Below are 25460 nucleotides of genomic sequence, written 5' to 3'. Positions count from 1 at the left end.
GAATGCATTTCTCTTTTCAAAACATTCAATTTCCAGATTGGGGGATAAAAACTCAAAGACCTCAATAGCCAGGTAGATATTGAAATTAAAAGAAAAAGAGGTCTGGATATTAAACACAGGCTAGAGGAAATATGTCTTGCTTTAAAGGGCAGTCACTATTCTTTTCTAGATTATTGTCATGCTTGGTGAAATGTGAACCTAAGGATATGAGAGCTTCAAGGTTTTCAAGTGAAGTTGAAAGCCTGGATATGCAATATTTTTATTTAAAAAATATTAGTATCTACTTTTTGGGAAACATATAGACCAACAAAGACCTTTTTTCTGGCCCATTGTATACCAGTTTGTACTCTCTGTTTTAGGTAGCATTTAAATTTTTTCACTGTGCTTTGCAAAAGGATGCAGTTCATCTTCCCTTACTCCATTTTCTTTAGGAGCTCTCGACAATATGGTAGAGGTCCAGAAAAGAACAAGAAGCCCTATGGTCCTGATCCAACATATTAAATCAGACTGAACTCTGGCTTGTATTGCAAAATTTCAGTTATTTCCTTTGGAGTTGAACCTTTCAGGCTTTATCACAACATAGCCTGGCATCAGTAGCCACAGGATTTCCACCTGGAAAATGAGTATGGCTCGTTTTATGGAACAATAACTTCCTGATGATCTATAAGTCAAATATCAAAAATGCCATAAGTGATCATTATAGAGAAGAAACATTTCATGAATCCTTTCAGAAAGTGAAAAGGCCTTTCATAAAATGAAAACTCATGTCTAATATATGCAATTAACAGGGTCAGGCATTCTCAAAGTAAGGTGTCTCTTACCTATGCATCTTCTACCTTCATTTACTAACCTGCTACGCCCTCACTCTCCAATGAACTATTTGCCAACAAGTACAACTAACATTTTAATAAGAAATTCATTCGTTTTTTTTTTTGGTGAACCAAGACTCTGAACTTAATGCTAGGAAAATTCTGATAATTATGCCTTCTCTGCACATACTCCCTTTCTCACAAACAGAGACATATCAATGACTCTTTCTCTTCATCCCTAGTGCTACTGCCCCATCCTGAACCCCCAAACTGTATAGGAGACACTCAGGTGGGATCTCCTAACCTGCTTCACCACTTATAAGTAAGCTCAGAACAGTTCCAGTCTTTCTGCTCTCCAGTCCCTTGACTTCAGCTATTATTTGTCCCATTCTATACTGTCTGATCTTCATATTCAAAGTGAAGAACTAGCCGGGTTCAAACTAAGAAGGTTAAAAAGAACTACACTTGTACTTTGGGTGCCTGGAAAAAGTTACAATCCCATAAATATTTGCTGTTCTGGCTATCTCTATCCTTGTGAAGCGTATACATGACACAGTCCAAATAAAATGACTTTTACCTTCTCAGTCAGGAAATGTCCCTAGAAGTATAGATCCTGCTGAGATGGAAAATGGCAGTTGAAAACAGAAGACAAAAGAAAAGCTAGGTGTCAACTGGGTCATGGCAATTCTGCCCTCTGATTATAGGATACATGTCCCTTTTAATGTGAAACAAAGAATACTGGTTGAGTCTCAGGGACTTGGTCCACAGTTTTCAATGTAAACAGCCATCATTAGGTAATATCTTTCAAAGATATTTTTATAAAATGGACCCCCAAATCACAAAGGTACTTTTCACACCACAGTTTTCTTCCATAAATTTACTGCTGAAAAAGGTGTCTGCTACTTGGGAGCACAAATTGTTCCTGCTGCTAAAGTTTTCCATCTACCTAATAGCAACTATACTCTGTAAATAACATAGAAATTGCTGGAAAAAATCCCATTCAGTGACTTTGAAAACAGTTGAAAGCTGTTCTGACCAGAGAGAGACAAAGGGAGAGAGACAGAGACAGAGTTAACAAAATTACAACATTAAATGAACATTTTACAACAGGAAAAACATGTTGAATCAAGTCAATCAATGACCTAAGATCAAAGAGAATTCAGTTTTCAGAGTAAACCAAAAAAAATTGTATTGCCCTGTCAATTTAACACTGGCTAGAAAAACAAATACTGTATGCTAATACATATATATGGAATCTAAAAAAAAAATGGTTCTGAAGAACCTAGGGGCAGGACAGGAATAAAGACACAGACGTAGAGAATGGGCTTGAGGACACGGGGAGGTGGAAGGGTAAGCTGGGACTAAGTGAGAGAGTGGCATGGACATATATACACTACCAAATGTAAAATAGATAGCTAGTGGGAAGCAGCTGCATAGCACAGGGAGATCAGCTCAGTGCTTTGTGACCGCCTAGAGGGGTGGAATAGGGAGGGTGGGAGGGAGATGCAAGAGGGAGGAGATATGGGGATATATGTATATGTATGGCTGATTCACTTTGTTATACAGCAGAAACTAGCACACCATTGTAAAGCAATTATACTCCAATAAAGATGTTAAAAAATAGACACTTGATATTCTCTTTTTGAATAAATAAAAGAATGCATGATTGATAAAACAGTAAGAAAACAAGCAAAGGTTGTGATACTGCAGCCCCACAGAGGTCTCATAAGCAAGCCTGCCTTACCACCCACATAGAGGCAGGCAGTGGTTCCTGGGGAGTCATTTTCTATAGGGAGGGGAGGAGGCAGAGCTAATATGAGGTAGGATTATTTTTACCTGAAATTTTGTGGCTTAATTTTCCAAATGACCACCTCTTGCAGCAGGCATGACAGAGATAGATTCCAATTTCCTATCCCTACTCATTATGTGGCCCCTCATAATGCTCCTTATTAATATATTTTGTCTCTCACAACAGCTTCACTCCCTTCTTTTTTCTATCCTTCTCCCTCTCTCCTTACTGAAAAAGAATACATTTATATTTCTTACATTTCTACTCAGCGACTCTCCTCATTGGCCATGCTGTCTCTAGCCACTATCATCTTCTCTATTACTCCACCTCCTTTAAAATACCAAATTCTCTATCTCCCTACAAAACTTAAAACTTCTTATATGCTGGACTCCAAGAAGCCCCTCGTTCCTTCTTGATATAGCTACAGAATTCTTCAATACCCTCCAATAAACTGTCTGAGATCTGCTCGGTCCTGTCATTCTGCCTGGCAATTGTAGTTTAGCTTCTTTCCTTGGAATTGAAAGGGCAGAAGAATCCAAAATTCACCGCAGGTCACATGTTCTTGAGAAGCATTACCAACAGTTCTATGGAGGAAGAGGGAGAAGGAATTTCATGGTCACTTTCCAGAGGAGCTTACAAAACTGTGGTGTAATAAAAAGAACCTTAAATATGAAGTTAGAATATCAGGGCTCAAGTCCCATCTTGGCCACTTCTTAGGTGTATGACCTTGGGTAAGTGAATTAAACTACTGAGTCTTAGATTCTTCAGTGATGAATTTGGACCAACAATTCTTGCCCTAAAGGATTACTTAGAGAATAGATAGTAGACTGGTAGAAAATTTTACCTATAATATACATTACTTGTAGTATATATTATATATGTTAATCTTTTTTCTTAATCTTATTGTTATATTGAGCCTAATTTATCTTGAACAATAAGCCTGTAGAGACAAGGGACAATCCCAGGGAAAGGCTCATGATTTTATTGTCAGAAGACCTTCAAGAATGGCCGTCTATCATGGTCATCAATTTGATTTTGGCAGTACCCCAGAATTGCTCCATCCAGGGAGGCTGATTGATGACAAGCAAACTCATAAGCAACTGATGTACAAACTAAAATGCCACTCCCTTTTTCAGTTTGTAGTTACATGGTAAGCTGAATTAATAAGAAGAGTCACTTGGTAATTATGGAATTAGATTAAGGGGAGCTTAGCTAATTTTTAAGATAGTTTTATCTGTATTATGTTGAGACCAATGAATTTCCCTGTCACACAGTGGAAAATATCTCTGGTCTAGTGTCTTCCAGATTCAGCGTTTCTCCTCTGGACATTGCTGAATTCATATTCTAAATTCTTCTCTGACTTCCCCTTTCTCTAAATTCCATGATGCTATCCCCTCTTTTGATGATACACCCTAGATTTTGTTAATATCACTAATTAAGCTACAGGTAAGTCACTATTTCCTGGGCCTAGGATATACTATGTCTCCTTCCATTATGTGTTGATTTAATTGTTCCAACTCTCAGAGTTCTAGGGGTGCCCCACTGGAAGAGCCTAAGGCTGCTATCAGGTAGCCTGGTGTTGGCTGAATTGGCCAAGTGATTAGCCTAGATTTCTCATTCTCTTTTAGCCCCACTGGGCATATTATATCACATACAAATTATAGTCATTTATTCAGATAAGTAGGAGAAAGGGATAAGCTAATTTCCCCTGCCTACCTTCTATTGGATTATATTCTACTGTGGTTAACTGAAACAGTTAAATCCTGTAGGCTCATTGGATTTTATTTGATTCTGAGAATAATTTTATGATGCTGTTCTCCTGTAGAAGAATAGGGCCTGTGGCCTAAGAAGTATTCAATTGTAATCTTGCTAAGCCAAAAGATAATTTAACAGAAACAGCAAAATATTGGACCTGAACCCAGTAAAAGGCAGCTGTAATAGTTTCCTGAAGTACACTTAAAGCAAAAGTATACATGTGAGGTCTAGATGTGTTCAAAACAAAGTGGGAGAGACTATTCTTTTTCAGATAGACATCACTTTCAACAGTAAAATTTTTCAAATATTTAGCAGAGAGTTAATTTAACAAGAAAGTGATTTACACAAATGTATCAAGAACGCATCTACTTACTGCATTAGGCAAGAATCTTCTGTAAAGAAAAACAGAATGTGTTGTACATCTTAGAGACTAGAAATATGGGAAGTTCCTCAGTATTGCTGATTTAATTACCTTTTCCTGTTTACTTTATTTGTTCCAGATTTAATCTACAAAATTGAACTTGCAGGAGGCCTGGGAGCAATCTTCCTCCTCCTTGTACTGCTCGTGGTCATCTACAAATGCTACAATATTGAATTGATGCTCTTCTACCGACAGCATTTTGGAGGTGATGAAACTGCAGATGGTAAGCTGTCTCCTATTGTTCAAATTCAATTAAAAGACATGAATGTGTGATTATGTAAGAGAATATCCCTATTCTTAGGAGATACATGATGAAAAATTTAGAGTTAAAAGGCTATGACTAATGCAACTTACCCTCAAATAGTTCAGAAAAAAATGGTATTAATCTATCAAGAAAGAGAGCAAAGGGGAGAAAATATTAATAGATGAGGCTGGGTAAAGAATATATGGGTGTTCTTTAAAATAATTTTATTTCTTGAAATTTATTTCCAAAAAAACCAGTTTAACAAGGAGATATTAGTTGGTCAGGAGATCAAACAATTGCTGTCAAAGCCCTTTCCCTTATTAAGAAACAAATTAAGAATCAATTTCATGTTTTTCTTCCAGAAAATTCAAATTTAGGCACAGATCATATTTAGCTCTTCCTGGCATGGAAAAAAACAAATTATTCAAAAAACATATTAAAAGCTACGGAGATACTCATTTTAAAGCTCATAGTACATCTGGACTGATATATTTTGGATGATTGTAGCACAATTCTCAAAGGTGACCTCAACAGAAAAAAATTCAGAATGTGGCTTATAATTTTCTTCTGTTTGCCATTTATGACCCTTGAAAATCTTATATATGGAATATCAACAAAACGTTGTATTGAGCCTTGTTTCTTGAACATTCAAAAATGATTTAATTTTTCAACAGAACAAATTACCATATTTCCAATCAATACCAATAAGAAATCATGACATATCACTCCTTATGCATACAGTCCTCACCCACAAACTACTATAAGCCTTGGAAAAATGTGTATGGAATGCCTTAGGTAAGCCAAGATAAAAAAAAGTTCAATTGTAAGTCATTACTTTAAAAAGCCAGATTTAAATTTTAGTTTTCATTCTATTGGAATAATGAAAGTTAGAGCTTTTGTTTGTTTTGAGATCCTCAAAGGAGAGAAGTTGATGATTTTGTTTTATTTTTATAGTGATAGGATAAAGGCAGAGTGGTGAATGTAACATCAAAATTTTTGAAGAATCTTTGATTTTGGTCTTATTGTTACTATTATATGAACAATGATATGAGTGTGTTTTAATTGACTTTTATGTTTTCACAGTAAATTCAAGAAATGCTGTTTGGTGAATACATTTGCATGCTCATTATCAAAGCAGTGTATTTACCTAATGATTATAGCAGCCTATTCAAAAGTACCAAAGACCCTTATTTAGATATATCTTCAATATGAGAAATTAGGGCCTGTTCTGACGATAATCATATGCTCCAACAATATGTATGAAAATGTAGTCAATTACCTTCAGTTTCTGTATACAATAATTAATATTGAAAAATCTGACTTCTTAACCTGCACACATAAAATAATGAGATTAAATATGCTATTGAGGAAAATTTCACTGGTTCCCAAGCGCCAACAAATGACTAAAGTATCTAACTGGGAATGTTAAAGATGCATTGTCTATATGAAAGTACGTGAAAGGGAGTCTGCTCTGATTCATTTGCTTTAGGTCATGATTACAAGCAATTTGTTAATACTTTCTGCAAGAGGTGATATAGTTTATGAAGTTAATCTGAAATAATTACTTTCATCACCCATATCCAATAATCCAGACTAACTGATCAGTTGTAGTACATATTTGTAAGATTAAATTCATGCTAATATCATAGGACATTTTGCATCTGTATCTCCAATGTGGCCCATGTGGCCAAAGATGACAAGTAATCTAGAGCATTTTGGTTAGACAATTGTGTGTATTGGTTCCAAACCAATTATTTTAGGGAAAAATTCAATTGGGGGGGAACTTCAAGGACTTTCAGCAGGAAGGAAAATTAAAATAGTTTATATTCCTACATGGAAACTTGGACTTTAAACACACAATCTCTGTACTAGCTGAATAGAATACTAAAAAGTCAGCAGATATGTAGTGAGGATGAATAAATGAATATTAAAGCTCTTCTAGAAATATCCAGTTTCATGATGCCAAATGTCAGCTAGATAGCCTACTGAATTTTCATTTCTTTATTTAAATATTTTGACATCTCATAGACACACCATAGTTTTACCCATGTATTTTTTGTTCATGTTTTCTCTTGGAGTCATATCTATAGTAGCATTTCCTGAAAGTTCTTATAAAAATGCCATACTTTTTATAAAATAAAATCTATCAAACTCACTTCTTAAACATTTTTGATATAATTCATTTCATTTCAATTCATCAAACAATGATTGCTTCATTTATTTGATCTTTGAATTATGCAGTCATTAAATACTTTTAAGTGTCTACTGTGTGCCAAGCACTATGAATGATGCATATACTTATATGTATTCTTCACCTGGATTAACCCTACACACACACACACACACACACACACACACACACACACACACACACACACACTGGTAGTATAGTAGGCATTGGAGACATAATAATCCACAAAGTTACACAGTCTTTGCACTTTAGAAGCTAAGGATTTAGCACTGTATTTAGCAGAGCCCCAGAAGAACTACATTGTAAACAGGAATGGCTTGCTAATGGTGAACAGGATTAAAATGAGATTTTAAAATGGGAAGGACAGTGTGACAACAGGAAAATTCTTCCACAGAGAGTTTGGCTCCCTTTGTCATAACTTCTCTCTTCATTGGGAACAGCATACCTATGGTGACCACTGTGCGAGCCCTCTTCCTTATAATGTTCAGTCTCCATTGTGCTGTTTTCTAGTTCCTCAGTTGAGCTTAGTCAGCATGATTTAACACAGAGGAATGCTCATTAGCCTCACCTAGCAAAGTGGTGTTGCTGAATTGCCATTGGTTTTAAAACAATTTTCAGGACTTGCTGTTAACCTTTATTTGCATCATATTGTTGATATTGCTCTATCCATCTTGCTCCTCTTTGAGAGCAACAGCTGTGGCTATTCATGAGGTTTTCTTGGCTGTCTACATAGAGCTGAAGTGCATTTTTAAAACTGTGTCATCTGCATCACTGCATGCTCACTAGCTGGCATCCTAGACCTTCTGGGACATCTGACATGGTTGCTTGAGAGCTCTCTTCCTGCTCTGGCCAGCTACCATAAGCTCTTCACCTTTAGTTCACCTTAAAGGGACATGACTGAAACCAGAAGCAACCATTTTCCAAAGAACGATGTGTTTCTAGAATGTTATGTACAATTTGTTTTCCAGATGTGTTGGGTGTTAACACATATCAAAGACATCCATGTTCTTTCTCATAACTTGACTTGGGATATGAAAATATAGCAATAGTTTTCTGGAAATAAGTATTTGTAGCATCACCTATATTAGAGTATAGGTGAAGCAAGTAAGGATAGAACCAGGAATATGTGAGATTAGGCATGGTTGGAGGGCAAATAGTCATAGTCAGGACAAGCAATGTGGCAAGAGTCTAGAAGTTCTGGCCAGATGGGTGAAAGAGTCAGGTAGTCATTGCAGATGGCTAGCTCATAGTAGATGCTCAACAAATCACTGTTGAATGAATTAATAAGTTGTTGCATTTCAGGAGGTTTGTAAGATAGAGTTATCAAAGTCAGAGGAAACTAGGGTCTAGTCTAACGTTATGGAGTTTGAGGCAGCAACACAATCCATCAAGAACAATGAAATACATTCTGCTCATAGAAATGGATCTGTTTGTCCTTTGGCCTATTTTATGCTTCCAGCTGTGTATCATCGGCAGCTCTCAGTCCCAGGTGAGTAATTATAGCTGGAGAAAGTCAAGGGCCTGCAGGTGCATCCTGAGCTTGATTGGAACAGGGGCAGAGGTGCTAGGATTACCAGGAGGTTCTTACATTAGCATTGCTTATGAACATTCTCACTTCCAAGTGGCGTTTTATGCATAACAGCGGAATGTGCCCCATTTGTAAGCCAAGTGATCTCAACTATCAGGGCAGTCCTTCATGTGCATCTGCTTCTAGGCAATCAAGTACCCAACCAAGGTTCACAGCAGTCTTTTCCAGCTAGAGGACAGGCTAAAGAGAAGCCTCCTGGCTTCAGGCACCATCTTAACATAAATAAGCAGAGTTCCGTTCATGTGGGGGTAGTGAAGCCTGGAATCTTACTAGACTCAGAACAATATAATCCTGCCTCGGTATCACTAGATAGTCAGGGGGTCCTGCGTACTCCTACCATAGGGTATTTATAGTTCTTTATATGCCTATCACATATTCCTCTTTCAGCATGTAGAACCAAATTTTAGTGGTATAGGGAAGTGAGTGGCTGCTTCATCCTGTAAATTAACTTTTGGTCAAGTTATATATTCTAATATTCTATATCTAATCAGGTCTGTTTTAATGGAAAATATTTCTGTGTTTTAGAAACAAATCCTGAAATGTTTGCTGGTCTTTTAAAATTATTATTTGCAAGTAACTAGGTTTAAGAAATACTAATAGTTCCATATGAGTCTAGGTTCACTACATTAACTTTAAAATTTTTTTCTATAAATAAGGGAATTTTGAAAACCACTATAACTTAAAACCAGCGGGGACTAATACTTTGAGAAAAAACTGCATATATATATATATATATATATATATATATATATATATATAGAGAGAGAGAGAGAGAGAGAGAGAGAGAGAGAGAGAGTTTTCTCTTTGGGGAGACTGGCTCTGAGCCAATACAGCAAAGGGTGAAAACATACATTCTCAAAGCACAGTTAACTCTCTGACTAAATGTGTGAAGGGAAAACCTAATTTGGCAACATTGGAAGGATGTATATTCTGAAACAAAGGCTTCTTTTGGTAGCTTGTGTCAAATTAGTTGGCCATGGATTGAACAAGAATAACAGGCAATGCACTTGTATAAAACCCAGCTGCTGTCTCTAATATTTGGTAATGAACTGCATTTTGTATATGAGGATGACGACACTAACCAACTGGAAGTATGGCATGTGCTACAAGTAATGTTTCCAGGAGTGAGGCTGGATTATTTCGATCTTCCACACTCTAGGGCCCAGCCCCGCTTGGATCTCTTACACATATTTGTGCAAACAAGGTATAGTCTGTGACCAAGTAACAGAGCCAAGCCAACTGTCACAGAAAGAGTTCAAATCCATGAGTCTATTTAGTCCTGCATTCAAACACACTGAGCTGATCATTCACACCAAAAATCACAAATAATAGTTCTCTTTTATTCTGTCCTGACTATATGTTGCCCACTGCATAAGAGTTTCAGTTCATATCCTATGGCTATAACTAAGTTATTTTGAAATATACTAGACTTCTTATAGCATTGCATGTGACTTATTTTTTCCAGTTATTAATGACAGTCACTAATTATAGTGCTTATTCCAGCCTGTTAATGATTACAGACATTAAGTACTGAAAGAGAACCTAATGATACATACAACCCTTTTGTTTTTCTTTGTTTCTAAGACAACAAGGAATATGATGCCTATCTCTCTTACACAAAAGTGGACCAAGATACTTTGGAATGTGACAACCCTGAAGAAGAGCAGTTTGCTCTTGAAATACTGCCAGATGTGCTAGAAAAACACTATGGATATAAACTCTTCATCCCAGAAAGGGACCTAATTCCAAGTGGAAGTAAGTACTTTCAATTTTTGTATTTTAAAAATTTGGCTTCACTTAAGTTATGTGGAGACTTCAAATGTCAGAGCCAAGTATTTAGATAGTTTTTCTTACAGGAGATTTTATTAAATTCAAATTTTTCCCAATACCTGTGTTCTGACTTTCTAGCATCCAAGTTTTTTAAAAGGCACTCTCATTTATATTTTAGGTATGGTTTTTAAGTTGTGCTTTAACGGTATGCTTTATTATATTGCCTTAGTGTTCTGAGAAAACGATGATCGTTAAAAAAAAATGTGTATAAGTCAGATATTTTTTGCATTTCAGACTTTTTGCATTTCAGACTTTTTGCATTTCAGATTTTCAATGCATTTTAGTTCCAAATCTGGTCTTCTGTCATTGTGCTTCTACTTATACGTACAACCATCGTCACTAATAACTCTGAATTTATGCTTTAATACTCATTTCCAGATTTGCAGAAGAAAATCCACTTAAAAATGAAAGTGAGGCCATGGCGTATGGCAGCTTCACTGTGTATTTAAATTCTTTTAAAGAAGTTCTAGACTGTGTAGGCTTGAGTGCTACTTTTAAATTATGCTACATATTGAAAGCTATATTTGAGCTTACAGAATAAATTCAGGTTCAAGTAAAAATATATACTTTTTTTCCTGTTTCTGTTCAGAGTACTGTACACAGTAAAGTGTGAGGTAAATACAGAAAAGATATGGTCCCTGCCCTCGAAGAGCTTGAAATGCCATTGAGGAAACATAAAAGTGCTAGAATTCATTTGCATGTCTATATTAATATCCTTGAGAGGAGGAGATTAAGCTGTGACCACAAACCAGAATATGGTAATTTGTACACATGGGCTAACAACATTTAAAAGCTTATGTATTTAGTACTTCACAGTATAGAGAATATTTTCACATTTCGTTTCATCTTTACAATAACCCTATGTAGAGAAAGAGCAGGTACTGTTATCTTCATCTTACAGATGAGGAAATAAGGCCTGAAAGAAGTCCAAAACCAGTCAGCTGGCAAATGGTAGAGATAGAATAAGAACCTATATCAGTCTGATTCTGGTTCTCACTCCTCTAGATCATGCTATTTATTCCTCAATAACTTTTATTCAGAATATCAGAAGTCCACCGTGGTCACTAAACTGACAGGAAACAAATTGAAACAACTGAGTTTTTGTTGTTCATCTCTTTTTTTCAGAGTGCATATGTTTCTGTATATGTTTCGGTTTGCACATGAGTATGCACACTTACACATGCATAGAAAGAAACCAGACAATATTTTCTGGTACATTACTTTCTACAAATGTAATATATCCCCAAATTTCTTCCCATGGTCCTCTCCTCTTTTGTTTCTGTAATCTCCTTTATTTTCATGACTTTAAATACCACTTCTACATTGATCGAGCCCCAAGGAACATGAAGATACCTCAGAGTCATTTTTTATTCCTTTGTATCTCTCTCCCAAATCCAGTGTCCATTGCATCTTTTCCATTACCACTTCCACCATTCTAGTATAGGCCCTAATCACCTCATTCCTGAATGTTGATTACTCTCTGCCTTCCCTATTTTTCCTCTTATGCATCTAGTCCCACTAATATGTATACCTCCTTGATCATGTCTCTCCCCTATTCAACAACCTTAAATTCTTCACCATTTATTATAGGATAAAATCCATTAACCCTTAGCTAAACACTGCTACAGTCTGGTGCAACACTTTTGGTCATGTTAGACTTCTACACCTTTACAAATCCCATTTATACTCTCCATAACACTGCCTCTGTGAAAAGTCCATAATAATTTCTCTAGCCCTAGAGTATGTGGTGTATAATTGCTTGTTTGACTATAAATTTTGTACTCCTTACTCCTGTGATATTTTGTATTATTTTCTTTTTTTAATGTAGTGTTCTAGCTATTTGTCTTATCTTCTCAGCAAAACTATAAGCTCCGTGAGGGCAAGGACTGTCTCTCATTCATCTTCATACCCCTGTTATCATCTACTAAAATACCTGAACTCAGTATATGCTTCATAGATGCTTGTTGATTTTGTTTTAATAGTATAGGTTTAAGACAAGAGGAAATAATAAGAATGAAATAAGTAAAAATGTTAATTTTTGCATGACAGTATCTGAAAGGCATTTTTTTAACAAAGTGAACATGAAATCTAAAAAAGAGCTTTCTGCTGAAAGAAAAAAAATGTAATAGGAGCAGTTTCAGTCCTAATGTGTATATTACTTTTATTTTTTTCAGATATTAGAAAGAATATCTCCAAGAGGTTGATCAATCATTAATGAAATATCAAAAATATCCCTTTACTATTTTTTTGGTTTAATTCCTTAGATTCCTATGTATTTTTTGCATTTTTGCCAAGCACATCTTGTTAACTATCAAAATTCTGCAACATTGATTTTTAGAGTGATAGTGTACTAAATTGTATTAAAGTAATATCACTACCAAAGTGAAATTTATACTCTATGTCAAGTCACCTTCAGTAGGATTCAATATGGATTCAATTTCTGCCTTATTGCATTACAAAATTGTTGGCACCACAATAGACAGTCTTTATCAACCCCACTAAGTGACTTAAAAATGTCACCCTTCATGTCCGAACACATCAAATTTGATTATCTTTCTTCTGACCTGGAAAACAATTCTTCAACATTGTGCACATCAGAAAAGGAAATAGGGACAACATGGAACATAGGCGAGCCACTTTACCTGAGACTCAGTAGATGACACTTGCTTATTATATAAAGAAGCAGCTATTGTGCATGGGTGAGAGTGAGACACAGAGAGCATGAGAGCAAGAGAGATGCATCCCCAAACCGTGTTCTCTTAGTTCTCTCAGATAGTTTATTTTGATGACGACAGGTCAATTGAATCAACCTGCTGTGTCAATTTAGCCAAACAGGTGGTAGACTATTTTACACCTCATTGAGTCAGCTAGTTGATTGGCTAAATTGATTGAAATCAATTAGTTGTTTTGGTGTATCACAGACAGGTCTGAATGTCCTCCTTGATCATGGGGTATGAGGCTTACACAAGCCATATTTCCTAGCACAAAACTACAAGATTTTAGTTGAGGACTATAACACGCTACATAAGAGATAATAGAAGGTTGTCACCTCGTATACCCTGGCATTTAAAGAACTCAGCATAAAAATACCCAAGATGATGTTATTAGGGTGAAGAGAGATTTTTACAGTCCATAGAAAATCATTTTAGTTTTATGAGATTGTACAACAATTAGACTGAGTAGAGTAGGGACTTGGATCCTGGGTACTCAGTGGTACACAGGAAGACTCCTTTTACAACTAAGCCATTTGGGACAACTATGCAGTTTTTAGATGCAACCACTGGAGGGTGTTTGATTTTAATCCTTCCTTCCTGAACGAGGAAATTCATGTTCTCTGAATTCCGATTTGCGAGTGTAACCTGCAGAGGTTCTTAAAAAGGCCCTTTGACCATTTTTCTTTTCCATCAACATTTCAGAGCTGGCTGAGCAGTCACCATGTCACGATTAACGAGTTTTTCCTTGGCATTTTTAGCACGCATTCAGGAAGTCGATGAAGTATATGAATAATATACTTGATTTACACATGAATGACAGAGTAGAACATTTTGGACTTGGTGTATGTGTGTTATTAAAGAAGCTTCTGTGGTCTGTAGTTGCAGCCATTGGTACAGATTTAACAGGTTATGTTATATAAATATAGACACATTCCTGCGGGGGTGGAAGTAGTTACAATATTATAAGCTATGTTTGTCCCTCACATCTCATTTAAAACATGTTGACCCAAGACTGCTCCTTCCTCTAAAACTAGAAATGAGGCCTTTGAGAATTGTAAAAGCAGACTTCATAATATCATTCTTGACCTACAACAATAATTTTCTATGAATCAAACTAATGAAGTCTATGACATAAACCCATTCATATTTAATGCCTTCACTTTTGATGTATCTGCAATTTCTTTTGTACCACTCTCATGGTGTTCCAAGTCAACCTCATCAACACACAAATATTTCCAATGTATACAGTTTCAGAAGTACATGAATGGGTCTCCCCCACCCTCCTCCCTCCCCCTGACACCAATGCATGCATGACCATGAGTTCACAAAAAGTTTCAATATAAAGATGTCACTTTCCAAGGTGAGGTATAGGTAACTGTACCCTTCTCGCATGCCCTACTAGAGAAGTGTCCTTTGACCATCATGGAACAGCACAGGTGTGAAGATTTGACACAAACATTTTTCCTAAATGCTAAAACTAAAAGTCTTCAGATCTGGACATTATTTTCCTGGCAGTGATCTACCTTTCCATTCTTGAGCCTGTGGCCAGGATCTTCCTTATGTTTTCTCAGGTTTGGTGCCTGAATGTGGCAAGAATTTCTACTTTCAAGTAAAAGTTTGGTCTGTCTCTTCCCAGGCTAGAAACATCTGTAGTAGAATAGCAAAAGCAACTTTGTTGCCAAGAGGCATCTGAATGTCAGGAGTGACAGGCAACCAAAAGAAAGCCAGAGAGAAAACACCCTACTCAAACTGCCTAGAGACACAAACTTGAGAAGTAGAGATTTTCTCACCCATGCAGCTGGCTGGGTTTTGTGGTGTAAAGTACTCTACACAGAGCACATTGTGTTCATAGGGCCTAGTGGATCCTTTAGGAATGAACAGATGTGCTCTGAAGCTGACATGTGACCAACAGAACCCAGCTGTGCAGTTGAGATCCTGAGATTGGGGACATTTTTGGATGAGTACCATTTAGGCTTTTGAGCCCATCTTATCTCAGTGTTTCTGCAGAGATTTAAAAACATAAAAATATGAAAGTTAATCAACTGGTCAGATGGAGAGAATAGTACTCCAAGACTAAAAGTAGAAACAACCCAATCCTGTAGCTTTTGTTTGACCCTAAGAGAAAGCAAGCAAGGTACTTAAAAGTGCATGTGCAATACTGATTAATAGTTATAAATTGAGCTAGTTCTGGCTGAAGTTTTAGAAAAATCTATAGATGATTAACTGTACATTAAAGAGAAAAAAAATCTTTCAAAGTCTTTTAGTTCAGTTTCCTCTTCTAATCATAGGAAGACTATGGGGATCTCTGGTGAGTTTTTCCCGCATTATTGCACCAGAGAAAGACACTAGTGAGTGAAAAATATTATCATGTGTATGGCTGATCAGCCATGTCTATTGCAATTATATTTATGAATTTTGCCTCAAATATCAAATGTCTTTCCATTTGTTTTCATGCTCAAATTTCTATGGGTTTCACTCACTCAAGAATCCTAGGACTTTTTCAGTAATTTAAGGGAAAATTTATAATGTCTGATTACATTATTGCATTTGCTAGACCTTCCTCACTATTCTAATCTTCAGTTCTTTAATGGCCATGTGATTGTGCTGACAGTGAAATGACAAATGACTAGAGAATACATCTGGTGTCACATGATCCCTAGTCACTTCTGAAGTGAGGCATGCAAAAAACATTTTTGTACATGGTTCTGTAGCTACTCATTGCCAATAGTTCCTCTAATAGCTGGACATATTGGATACCATTCAAGGAAATTGTCCTTGGGGAGTAATAAATTCCTTTTCCAGGCAATCTGACGTCTGTGACCCAAAAAGTGTGAGGCAGGGGTGACATGCACAGTCATGGAAATTTAACACATTGTGTACAATTTACTCACATGGAATAAAATTAGATATGCCCACCATCCCCTTCATGTTAGAGTCAAGAGAGAGGCAACTGTATCCAATATGCCCAGCAAAATACTGCGGTCAATGGACTGAGGTTTCTCATCAAAGTTTGAGGTAAAGGAAGAATCCACTGTGTAGAATTTCAATCAGGAAACCTACTTTTTGGATAGCACAAAGAACAGACACCTTAAAAAAGAGTAGAAGACCAGGATAAAATTGTCTTAAGTACCAAAGGAACCACAGAAAAGACTACATAAGGAGCAAGTTGTCTTGTTCCATATTTAACAAGATTGCACTGATTAGAATTAGTTATATCTACAAATTTTTAGGGCATGAGTTTAAGGGGGAAAAGAGGAGGGGAAGGACATTTTGCAGACTCTCTTTGTTTGCTACTCTCCACATTTTCTTTCTTTTAGTATCCTCTGAATGTGTTCTATTACTTACCTCTACTCTCAGTGAAGAGGTAAAGAGGGAAGAGAAAGAATTTAGAGATATGGACAACATTCCAGAGTAAATTCTGCCCACTGTCATGCTTCCCTGTCCATCCACTGGTGGAATGCTATAGCAAAAGTAAAGGGTTCATTTCCAGAAATACAGCCTCCAAAGTCAAAACTGTAAATAAATTGTGGTTCCCTGCACTCACAAGGACTCAACAAATCCATGTTAACTGTTGATCAACTTTTTAATCAGAATCAGTTAGAACACTTCCACTAGTCAATAGAAAACAAAAATCCTGCCAAAAAATTTACCCAGTGAACTATGAATTATCAAGCCAAGGACTTGGAGGAGGGACCAGGGAAGGTTTTTGTAGGTCAAGTAATATCATACACTGTTTAGAAAGCCCGCTACTCCCCTCACACACACACCTGGCTAAATAAAAAATTTTGTACGCTCAATCTCTGTGGCAGACAACACACATTCTTACATCTGCCAAAGACAGAAGCAAGACACAAAAGCTTTAGCAACGCTGGCCAAGACAAAGAGTGAGGTTGTCAACCTGTATCTCTTTCAATAGGTTAGTATTAAGTATCATTATTTTAAATGCAGGTCGTATTTTCAGTAAGACTACATTATAAAGTAACTCACTGAATGCCTCTATTTATACCAAAGGTCTAATAATGTTTTACCAAATATTTTGCTGAGTAATATACTTTTTTTGATACATGTGAAACCTGTATTAGTTTTGCTGGTTTTTCCTCACCAGTCATAGGTAGTGGATCCATCTCAATCACCGTCAGAAATTGTCTTGATTTTAAGTGTTGATATATTAACCCATAGGTTTAATAAATATCACCATTGATAGCTATCAGTTAACTAATATTCACTAAAATTGGTGGGGTGTTATTAGTTTTGATGCATCCTATCTCACCCTAATGATTTGTCTGTTTAACTGATATTGGTTGTACATAGCTGTAAATATGAGCCTACCAAGATTCTACTATTTGAACCTGGCAAAGTAATAAATTATGCTTTTGTTTACAGACTAAGTATTTGTCTTTTAATTTTTAATACTCTATCTGCCCCTAATAATAATCCTGACATAAGTGGAAGTGTCAACACAAAGATAATTTACAAGTAGCTAATTGATTCTTTTGATAAATCAGATGGTTAGTAGGCAGTAGCAGGACCGCATAGGAATTCATGAATGAGAGTGTTTTTCCCTTTGCCCTTTCTGCCTACATCTGCAGTAGATCAAAGCCTGACATTTAAGAGTACTGAGTTCTTTGGGGAAAGAATATACACCCCATTAGAAGCAATTTCTTGGAGCTGCCATTATATTCTTTCTGCTTCTATTTTGTCCTTTTGTTTCTTCCTTCAGTTTACATTTTGCTTTGTTAATGTGTCCTGTTTTCAAGTCACTTTTGTAGATTGAATTCTATTTTTCTAAATACACTGGAATTTTGGTTTATACAACTGTCCAGTTTGTTTGTTTGTTGGTTTGTTTGTTTACAAAATTGTGAAGATCACAAATAGGTTAAGTGTAATAGCTTTGTTTCATGGCTGATAATCTAGTGTGGTTTCACAGCCTTGTTTAGAGAAGCAGAATGCTGTCAGACACAACCCTCTTTAGTTGTTTCTGTCCTCGTAAGTTACTTCAAACTAAAATCTGCAAAGAAATAATGACCTTTCATTTAAGGGATACTTTATATTTTTATGTGGAAAAAAAAGAGTCTTTTAAGGGATTCCTGCTACTCAGTTGCTAAATTTGCCTGAACAAGTCAGGGCAAGATTCAGCCAGTATTCTTATGTGCTGTGGATTTTGGGATTTTCTTTTTTGAAAATCATTTCTTTATTATCTCTTCGTGGTAAGAAACCTTTTAAAATGGTTTCTGAAGTTTTCTAACATGTCTCCCACAAAACCACAGCCCTACCATGACAAACACCACTGCCTGTCATGGACTACACTAGCTATGGACCAGCAATACCTTAACTTGATGCCTGTTTCTGCTTAGTTTATTTGGAACTTTTCCAAACCTAAACATCCTGATTGGTCTCTAATTCAGGGGTGGCAACCTTTCTCTGTAAAGGTCCAGAGAATAAATATTTTAGGCTTTGTAAGTTATATATGGTCTCTGTTGCATCATATTCTTTATTTCTTTTACAACCCTTTAAAAATGTTTTAAAAAATCATTCTTAGCTCACAAGCCATACAGAAACAGGACATGGTCCTAATAGATCAGGCTCCAATTCACAGTCATTGGATACAGACATGCAACCCCAGGGTAAGGGGAAAATTATTTTGGGCACTTGCTGTGTAGGAGCCAGCAATGACTGCCTGGCTAAAGATTAGCAAGTAAAAAATATTAACTCTACCTGTTGGGTCCCTTGCTAATTTATTTATACTTTCCATGATGTCTAGGTCCTTGTTTTTTCCCAAAGATAAAAAGACAGAAAGAAAAGATTTAGGAAGGGAGGGAGAAAGGGGGCAAAGGGAGATAGGCAAAAGAGGAAGGGAGAGTAAAACAGGGGAAGGGAGAAAAAAGTGAGAAAGAAAGCAAAGAGGGAGGTAAAAGGACAAGAGAGACAGCACAGGAAAAGAAAAAAAAAAGAAATAGAGAAAGAAAAAGGAGCAAAGGGAGTGAGAATAAGAAAAAAAAAAAAAAAAACATAGAAAAACAGAGAGAACAAGCCAGAATATGGAAGCTAGGGCACAGTCTCTCCTTCTTTTCCTGAGAGCCAGGCAGCTCTTAGCGGCACCTCCCCAGCTGTTTTCAAACATTGAGGTTGCTGCCCAGCCACTGATCACCATCCCAAGAAGTGAAATGTGGGCTTCACATCTGAAAACTTCCACTTGGTTTTTCACCAAGTGAAATGGAACACGAAATTCAGGGCCCAAGAAAATGGCTCATGTTTTCTTTGGGACACTTGGGCTGTGTCTACCCAGGGAAAATTTAGATGTACTGACTGACTGACTCCAGTGCATATGATTAATGTATATATAGGGCAAACCAGGATAATTCAGACCTTTTTTTCTTCCAGAGCAGGTTTTCAGCCGGAATTATCTGGATGGTTGCCTCAACTCTCCACTAGGCTTTGCCAGGATAAGCACAGCCAGTGTAGTATGCAGGAGACAGGGACCACTCCCTCTCTCCAAGGTTCCCTTCAACACCCACACCCTGTACAGCTGAGTGTAGTGGGATCTGTCCTGACAGGCATTCCTTCTGGGGGCAAGTGAAAATTCTGTTTAATGGATCTCTAAGAAGCCCCCCAAACCCTAAATTTTGCATTCTGCTTAGCTGTCAAGTGGCAAAGTGTAATAGACTGGTGAAGGGGGAGAACAATATTAATGGAGGAAAATGTTATACCCTGTTCCCTTCCCCAATAGAGAAAGAAGATAATAAAGCCAAAGCCTATGACATCCCAGGCAAATTCATTAGTGTGTATGTGTATAGTTTCTCTTATGACTGAACACTTGAGTTGTAATTTTCTTGAAGTGGATAGAGATATGTATAGCTATACCTTTTATTTTTAAAAGTATATTTTCAAAATAAACTACATCCCAACACATAGAAACAGTATTGTTCATAGAGGTATAGTTTCTGTGACAAATGTGCTCCTGCCAAGGTTTGTACAGATCAATTTTTAAAAATTAAATGTAAAGCTACAATTAATGAGGGAAGAATGCTACTTGGAATAATTCCTTGGTAAATCATTTGGTAAGGAATTCTTCTGTAAAACTAACAATTAACTCATACATAACCTGGTAAAACTGTGTTTTCATGGACTCCTGCACTTATACCATGTATAAGTTTGGGGTTTGGTTTTGTTTCGTTTTGTTTGGAGGAAAGGTGAAAAGAATAATGGGAAAGATGCATGATAGTTTATTTTACTGTATCTTACAGATCCAACTTCTAATGATGAAGCTTCCCACATAACTTCTTTCTTTTTGGGAGCAGAAAGAAAGGAAGAAAATGAAGAGTCAGAGCTGTTGATACATTGGGATAATATTTTTCCACTCTATTGAAACTTTCTACCTTTCCTTCCATTCTGTTTCACCAGTTCTCTAAATGACAATTACAGAGTGATAACTTCCCCATTGCTACTTGTGTGGTATTTTTGTTTGGTTTCTTTGTTTTCATTTTTATTTTTTGCAGATTTCAATTCTGATATATTTTTTCCTTGAAAACGTGATCTCTAAAAGAAAATGCATAAAATTCTTAATGGGTTCCCTCCCCACTTAGAAGTTGCCTTATTCCCTCAGATACAGTCTCTGTAACTACTGCATGAGAAAGTCCTGAAATGTATTAAGTAAAAACCAAAACAGCAGTAACAACAAATTGTTAAATGGGCAATTCTCTGTGTATCTCTAAAAAAGTTTTTTTGTTTATCTGTAGGGTGTATAGAAAGTTTGCTCTTTTTCACTTGTGAAAGTGTTCTTGCTGCCAAATGGTAGAAATAAAACCCTGGAAAAGAGATCATCTGTAAAATATGCATCTGTAAAATAAGTTTCTCTTTTCAAATGGCTTGTACTGGGCTGTTTGGTGGCCCCTCACTGTGTACTGGACGTGACTCCTTGAAAGCAGTCTGTAACCTTGGGCAGATTTGCAGTGACAAATGTTGCTATGCTTCTGTAAGCACTGCTTCTGCTAGAGGGCACTGTACATTAGACAAGGCCTTGTGCTCTGCTTAGTAAAGACAGCTCTCTGTTGCAGCACCTGTGTCCAAGTCTCCATTTGTTAACACATGTGTGTGTTTCCCTTTTTGGTGGATAAGACTTTGGGAAGCACGGTTGCAAAAGGATTATTCCATGGGATAAACAAATCTAGAGTTTGTTGAGGGTTTTTCTGCTAGGAAAAGGACATAACTTATTCATCTCACTTTCAGAATTGTTCCCCAAAGTAGAGCAAAGACTTCTAAGTTGATAGACTCCTCCCCCTTTACTGTTCATTCCACACCATCCCCCACCTCCGACTCCACCCCTCACTCCTCTGAACAAAGAGCAGCTGGTTCAAATTAAACTCATGGGCACACACACACCACTTCTCTATCTCCGGGTTTGAAGGGCAAAATGGATAACGTAAGGTTGCAAAGAACAGAAGGTATTCTGAGAAACAAGCTAGGGTTGTAGAAGAGATTTTCCACCACCTCTATCACATTATCTTTGAAGTATTTATATATTTTTATATATATTATATATATATGATATATACAAATAATATATATATATTATATATATTATATATATATAGACCCCCCTACTTGTTTAGTAGTTGGAAACTGGGGGAAAAGCAAACCAAACCCATAAATACAGTGACCTTCATTAAAAGGTTCCATTTCTCTTTTCATCAACCCGCTGATTGCTTGTTCACTTCGAGTATTAGCCTGGAAGCCTGCCTTGAATTAAATGATTAAGTAAATAAAAATAACTGAACTACACCTAAGCTCTGAAGAAGTCAGAGTTTATATAGCTAACAGAACACTGTAAGTAATGCTGAGGGGAAAGAAAAGTATTAGAAGTTTTTTGCTTTTTTTTTTCATTTTTCTTTTTAAGGCAACGAGCTTTCTGAGTGTGCAATACAAGAAAAGAAAATGTGATGTACCTTAGTGAAAGACTGGACCTTTGCTATACTAGGGTGCAAACCTAATGCTTTAAAGACTGGAAATGTCTTTGTTTTACTCTTTCTCTCTTTCTGTGATTTGTAGCCTACGTTGAAGATCTCACAAGATGTGTTGAGCAAAGCAGAAGACTTATTATCGTGCTAACTCCAGACTATATTCTCAGACGAGGATGGAGTGTTTTCGAATTGGAAAGCAGACTCCATAACATGCTAGTCAGTGGAGAAATCAAAGTGATTTTGATTGAATGTACAGAATTAAAGGGGAAGGTGAATTGCCAGGAAGTGGAATCACTAAAGCACAGCATCAAACTTCTGTCCTTGATCAAGTGGAAAGGACCCAAGAGCAGCAAATTAAATTCTAAGTTTTGGAAGCACTTAGTATATGAAATGCCCATCAGGAAAAAAGAAATGCTTTCTCGGTGTCACGTTCTGGACTCAGCAGAACAGGGACTTTTTGGAGAACTCCAGCCTATACCATCTATTGCCATGACCAGTACCTCGGCCTCTCTGGTGTCATCTCAAGCTGATCTCCCAGATTTCCACCATTCAGATTCGATGCAAATGAGGCACTGTTGCAGAGGTTATAAACACGAGATGCCAACCACCACCTTGCCAGTACCTTCTTTAGGCAACCACCACACTTATTGTAACCTGCCTCTGACACTACTCAATGGACAGCAACCCCTTAATAATGCCCTGAAAGATACCCAGGAATCTCATAGGAACAGTTCCCTGCTACCTTTATCATCCAAAGAGCTTAGCTTCACCAGTGATATTTGGTAGTGGAAAATCTGAAGTCCTCTGAACAGCTATGTGAGCATACAAAATTTCTGCTGTACCAAGCAAAAAGTACACCTAAAACATTGAGGTGCTGAAAAGGTGTTCAAAGAAAAAGGCACAGAAATCACTTTTGTATCTAATTTTTTTGTTTACATTTCCAGAGTAGTGGGGGGATAGAAGGACCTGCTTTTGTAGTATAGTACGTTGTTCCAATGTACAGTTTTGATTTCTTCCTTAAAAGAAAACAATATTAAATTCTATTCTATAGAGGTTTTATGATACCACTTAGACTGCAAGTTTGGTAGGTGGTAAGTTAATATTTGTGAATATTTCAGTATTTACATGTTATTTGAAAGCAGGAAATTTAAAGACTTTAACTGAATTTGAAATTTCTGAACTAAGTTTTAAGGGGAAAAGAGAACTTCTATAGAGTAACCAAAAATCAGGAATTAGCAAGAAAGAAGTGTTGAGGCATCCCAAGTGGAAGATTGTTTGTAGAGGAAGATCAGTTAAGAAAAAATGTAATTGAAACGTTTAGAACTTCTTCAACATAATGGACAACTTCTGTGTACTAAATCAACTGCTCATAATGAGAGCTTTTAGTTTTATTAGGGAAGCACATCTTCTGTAGGCAAACTGGTAGGTAGATAAACAATGTGCATTTCTTAAGCAAATGAATAGATAGCCTGTTCTTTTAGGATGGTGTTAAACAAACCTTATGGCATTTTAGCCTATTAACAATTTTACACATTTGAAAACACATTTTAAGTTATGCATTTTATTGTTTGCTAACAAATTCAGATTTGGATTTTTTCCAAATGATCTCTTGACCTGCTATAAGCTTTATATGAAGATGCTCACATCTTCCTACTTTTATTTCAACATCGTTGGAGTTTGAATTTAAATAAATATTGACTGTAAGAGTCAGCAGTAGAAAAGAAGTGAAACAATATTCACAGTCGAAGTACTAAATGATTCAAGTTTACTAGTGGTAGAGTAGCAATTGCAGTGATTCTCATCTGAAATGTAGTTGTGAAACAGACTATTCTGTACATATACAATATGTGCTTGGCCACGTGTGCAAGGCTCCTTCAGAAGTATCTCTATTCCTGGTGCTTCAATGAGTATATTTTATAGACTAAACTTCTCTACCCTCACATTGTGACTGTGACTGTACCATATCAGAAAATCCCTGTGAATATCTAAAATATTATGAATTTGCTGTAAGGAATGTTCCCCTCTTCTAATATTTATTGTGAATTACTACTTTATGTTCTTTCCAATTAATTTTGGTGTGCTCTCCACAAAGATTCCTGTGGGGGTCAATTGTTAATTGAGTTTCATTCTGGTATTTTGTATATGGTTCTTAAATCATGTTTTGGGGCAAATATAAACAAGTACAAATGTACACAGTGTGTAAAAATTAAGAATTTTCCCAGTCCTTGTAACTGTGAAACTCAAATGTGTAAGAGAACATTAGGTAACATGTTTTGATTATTTCTTTCAACCTCTTTACATGACTGATTCCCTATAATCCATGGGTTTTGTTCAAAGTACTTGTTTTTCTGCTGCTTTTCTATATCCAGCTGCTCAGAAAATGCATTATGCACCAACAGTATGTGAAACCTTAGCAGTGATACATGTTCATTTCACAGTGGGAAAATTAGTTGCTCCTTTAAAAAGTACTGTTCAATGCATAGGTGTTTCATAGATGTATTTTTTTTCCACTGAGAAAAGTGATTTTGCTTCTGTAGAAACTTTAGGTATTTCAAAATGGAAATTTATCGATTCTGAACTGTTTTCCAAGCGTTACAAAGTTGTATTTACTCTCATTGTTCTTTAATGATATGTGTAATTACTAAGTTAATAACCTGCATGAAATGAGTAGTACATATTTAAGTGACCAATTGTACTTTTTATTAGTTTGTTTTTCACAGAAGTCCAGATTAATTCAAATAGAATGTTCAGTGGTATTTTTAAACTAATAGTTCTGTATTGAGCATGCCAGTTCTGAAAATATAACATGGGTCTCTCTGCTTCCTTTATTTACAATGATTAAACGTGGGTAGCAATTTGAGTTGGCTGGCCACAATGTGTCCTTTCACTACTAGTAGGTAGTCAAAAACAGAGCATTCACACTTGTGTTGGGGAACTTGACAAGAAACCTTTTCTACCATTTTCAGGAACCAATGTGTACACTATCTATAAAAATTTATTTCTAGATGGCAATTCAAAATTCAATTTTCATCTGAGATTTTTTTTAAAAGATATAACCCATATGGACATAATAAGTATTTAATCTAGAACATGATGCATTCTTCCAGTTGCTTTCACAGTGGGAAATTTTTTTCTTCTCAGTTTTTCACTGAAATGGATTTT

General features: G+C 36.4%; 1 protein-coding gene across 3 annotated transcripts in view; it reads left to right on the top strand.

Annotated features, from left to right (window-relative positions):
- Positions 1 to 25157, top strand: part of IL1RAPL2 (interleukin 1 receptor accessory protein like 2) — a 1103039-nt gene extending 1077882 nt beyond the window's left edge. The window contains exons 9-11 of one of the 3 annotated variants that reach the window (XM_059051451.2): positions 4854 to 4997; positions 10382 to 10552; positions 22387 to 25157. In XM_059051451.2, coding sequence (XP_058907434.2) covers positions 4854 to 4997; positions 10382 to 10552; positions 22387 to 23084 — 1013 coding nt within the window. In that variant the 3' untranslated portion in view covers positions 23085 to 25157. Of the gene's footprint in view, positions 1 to 4853; positions 4998 to 10381; positions 10553 to 20585; positions 21397 to 22386 lie in introns of those variants that run through there. The other 2 variants (XM_067024304.1, XM_067024305.1) reach the window with 2 other exon arrangements.
- The last annotated feature ends 303 nt before the right edge of the window (positions 25158 to 25460 follow it).

Source organism: Kogia breviceps, chromosome X (genome assembly GCF_026419965.1).
Source record: "Kogia breviceps isolate mKogBre1 chromosome X, mKogBre1 haplotype 1, whole genome shotgun sequence".
Classification (NCBI taxonomy): Eukaryota; Metazoa; Chordata; class Mammalia; order Artiodactyla; family Physeteridae; genus Kogia; species Kogia breviceps.
Note: the sequence above shows the minus strand (reverse complement) of the source record. Positions and strands in the feature narration are given on the sequence as shown.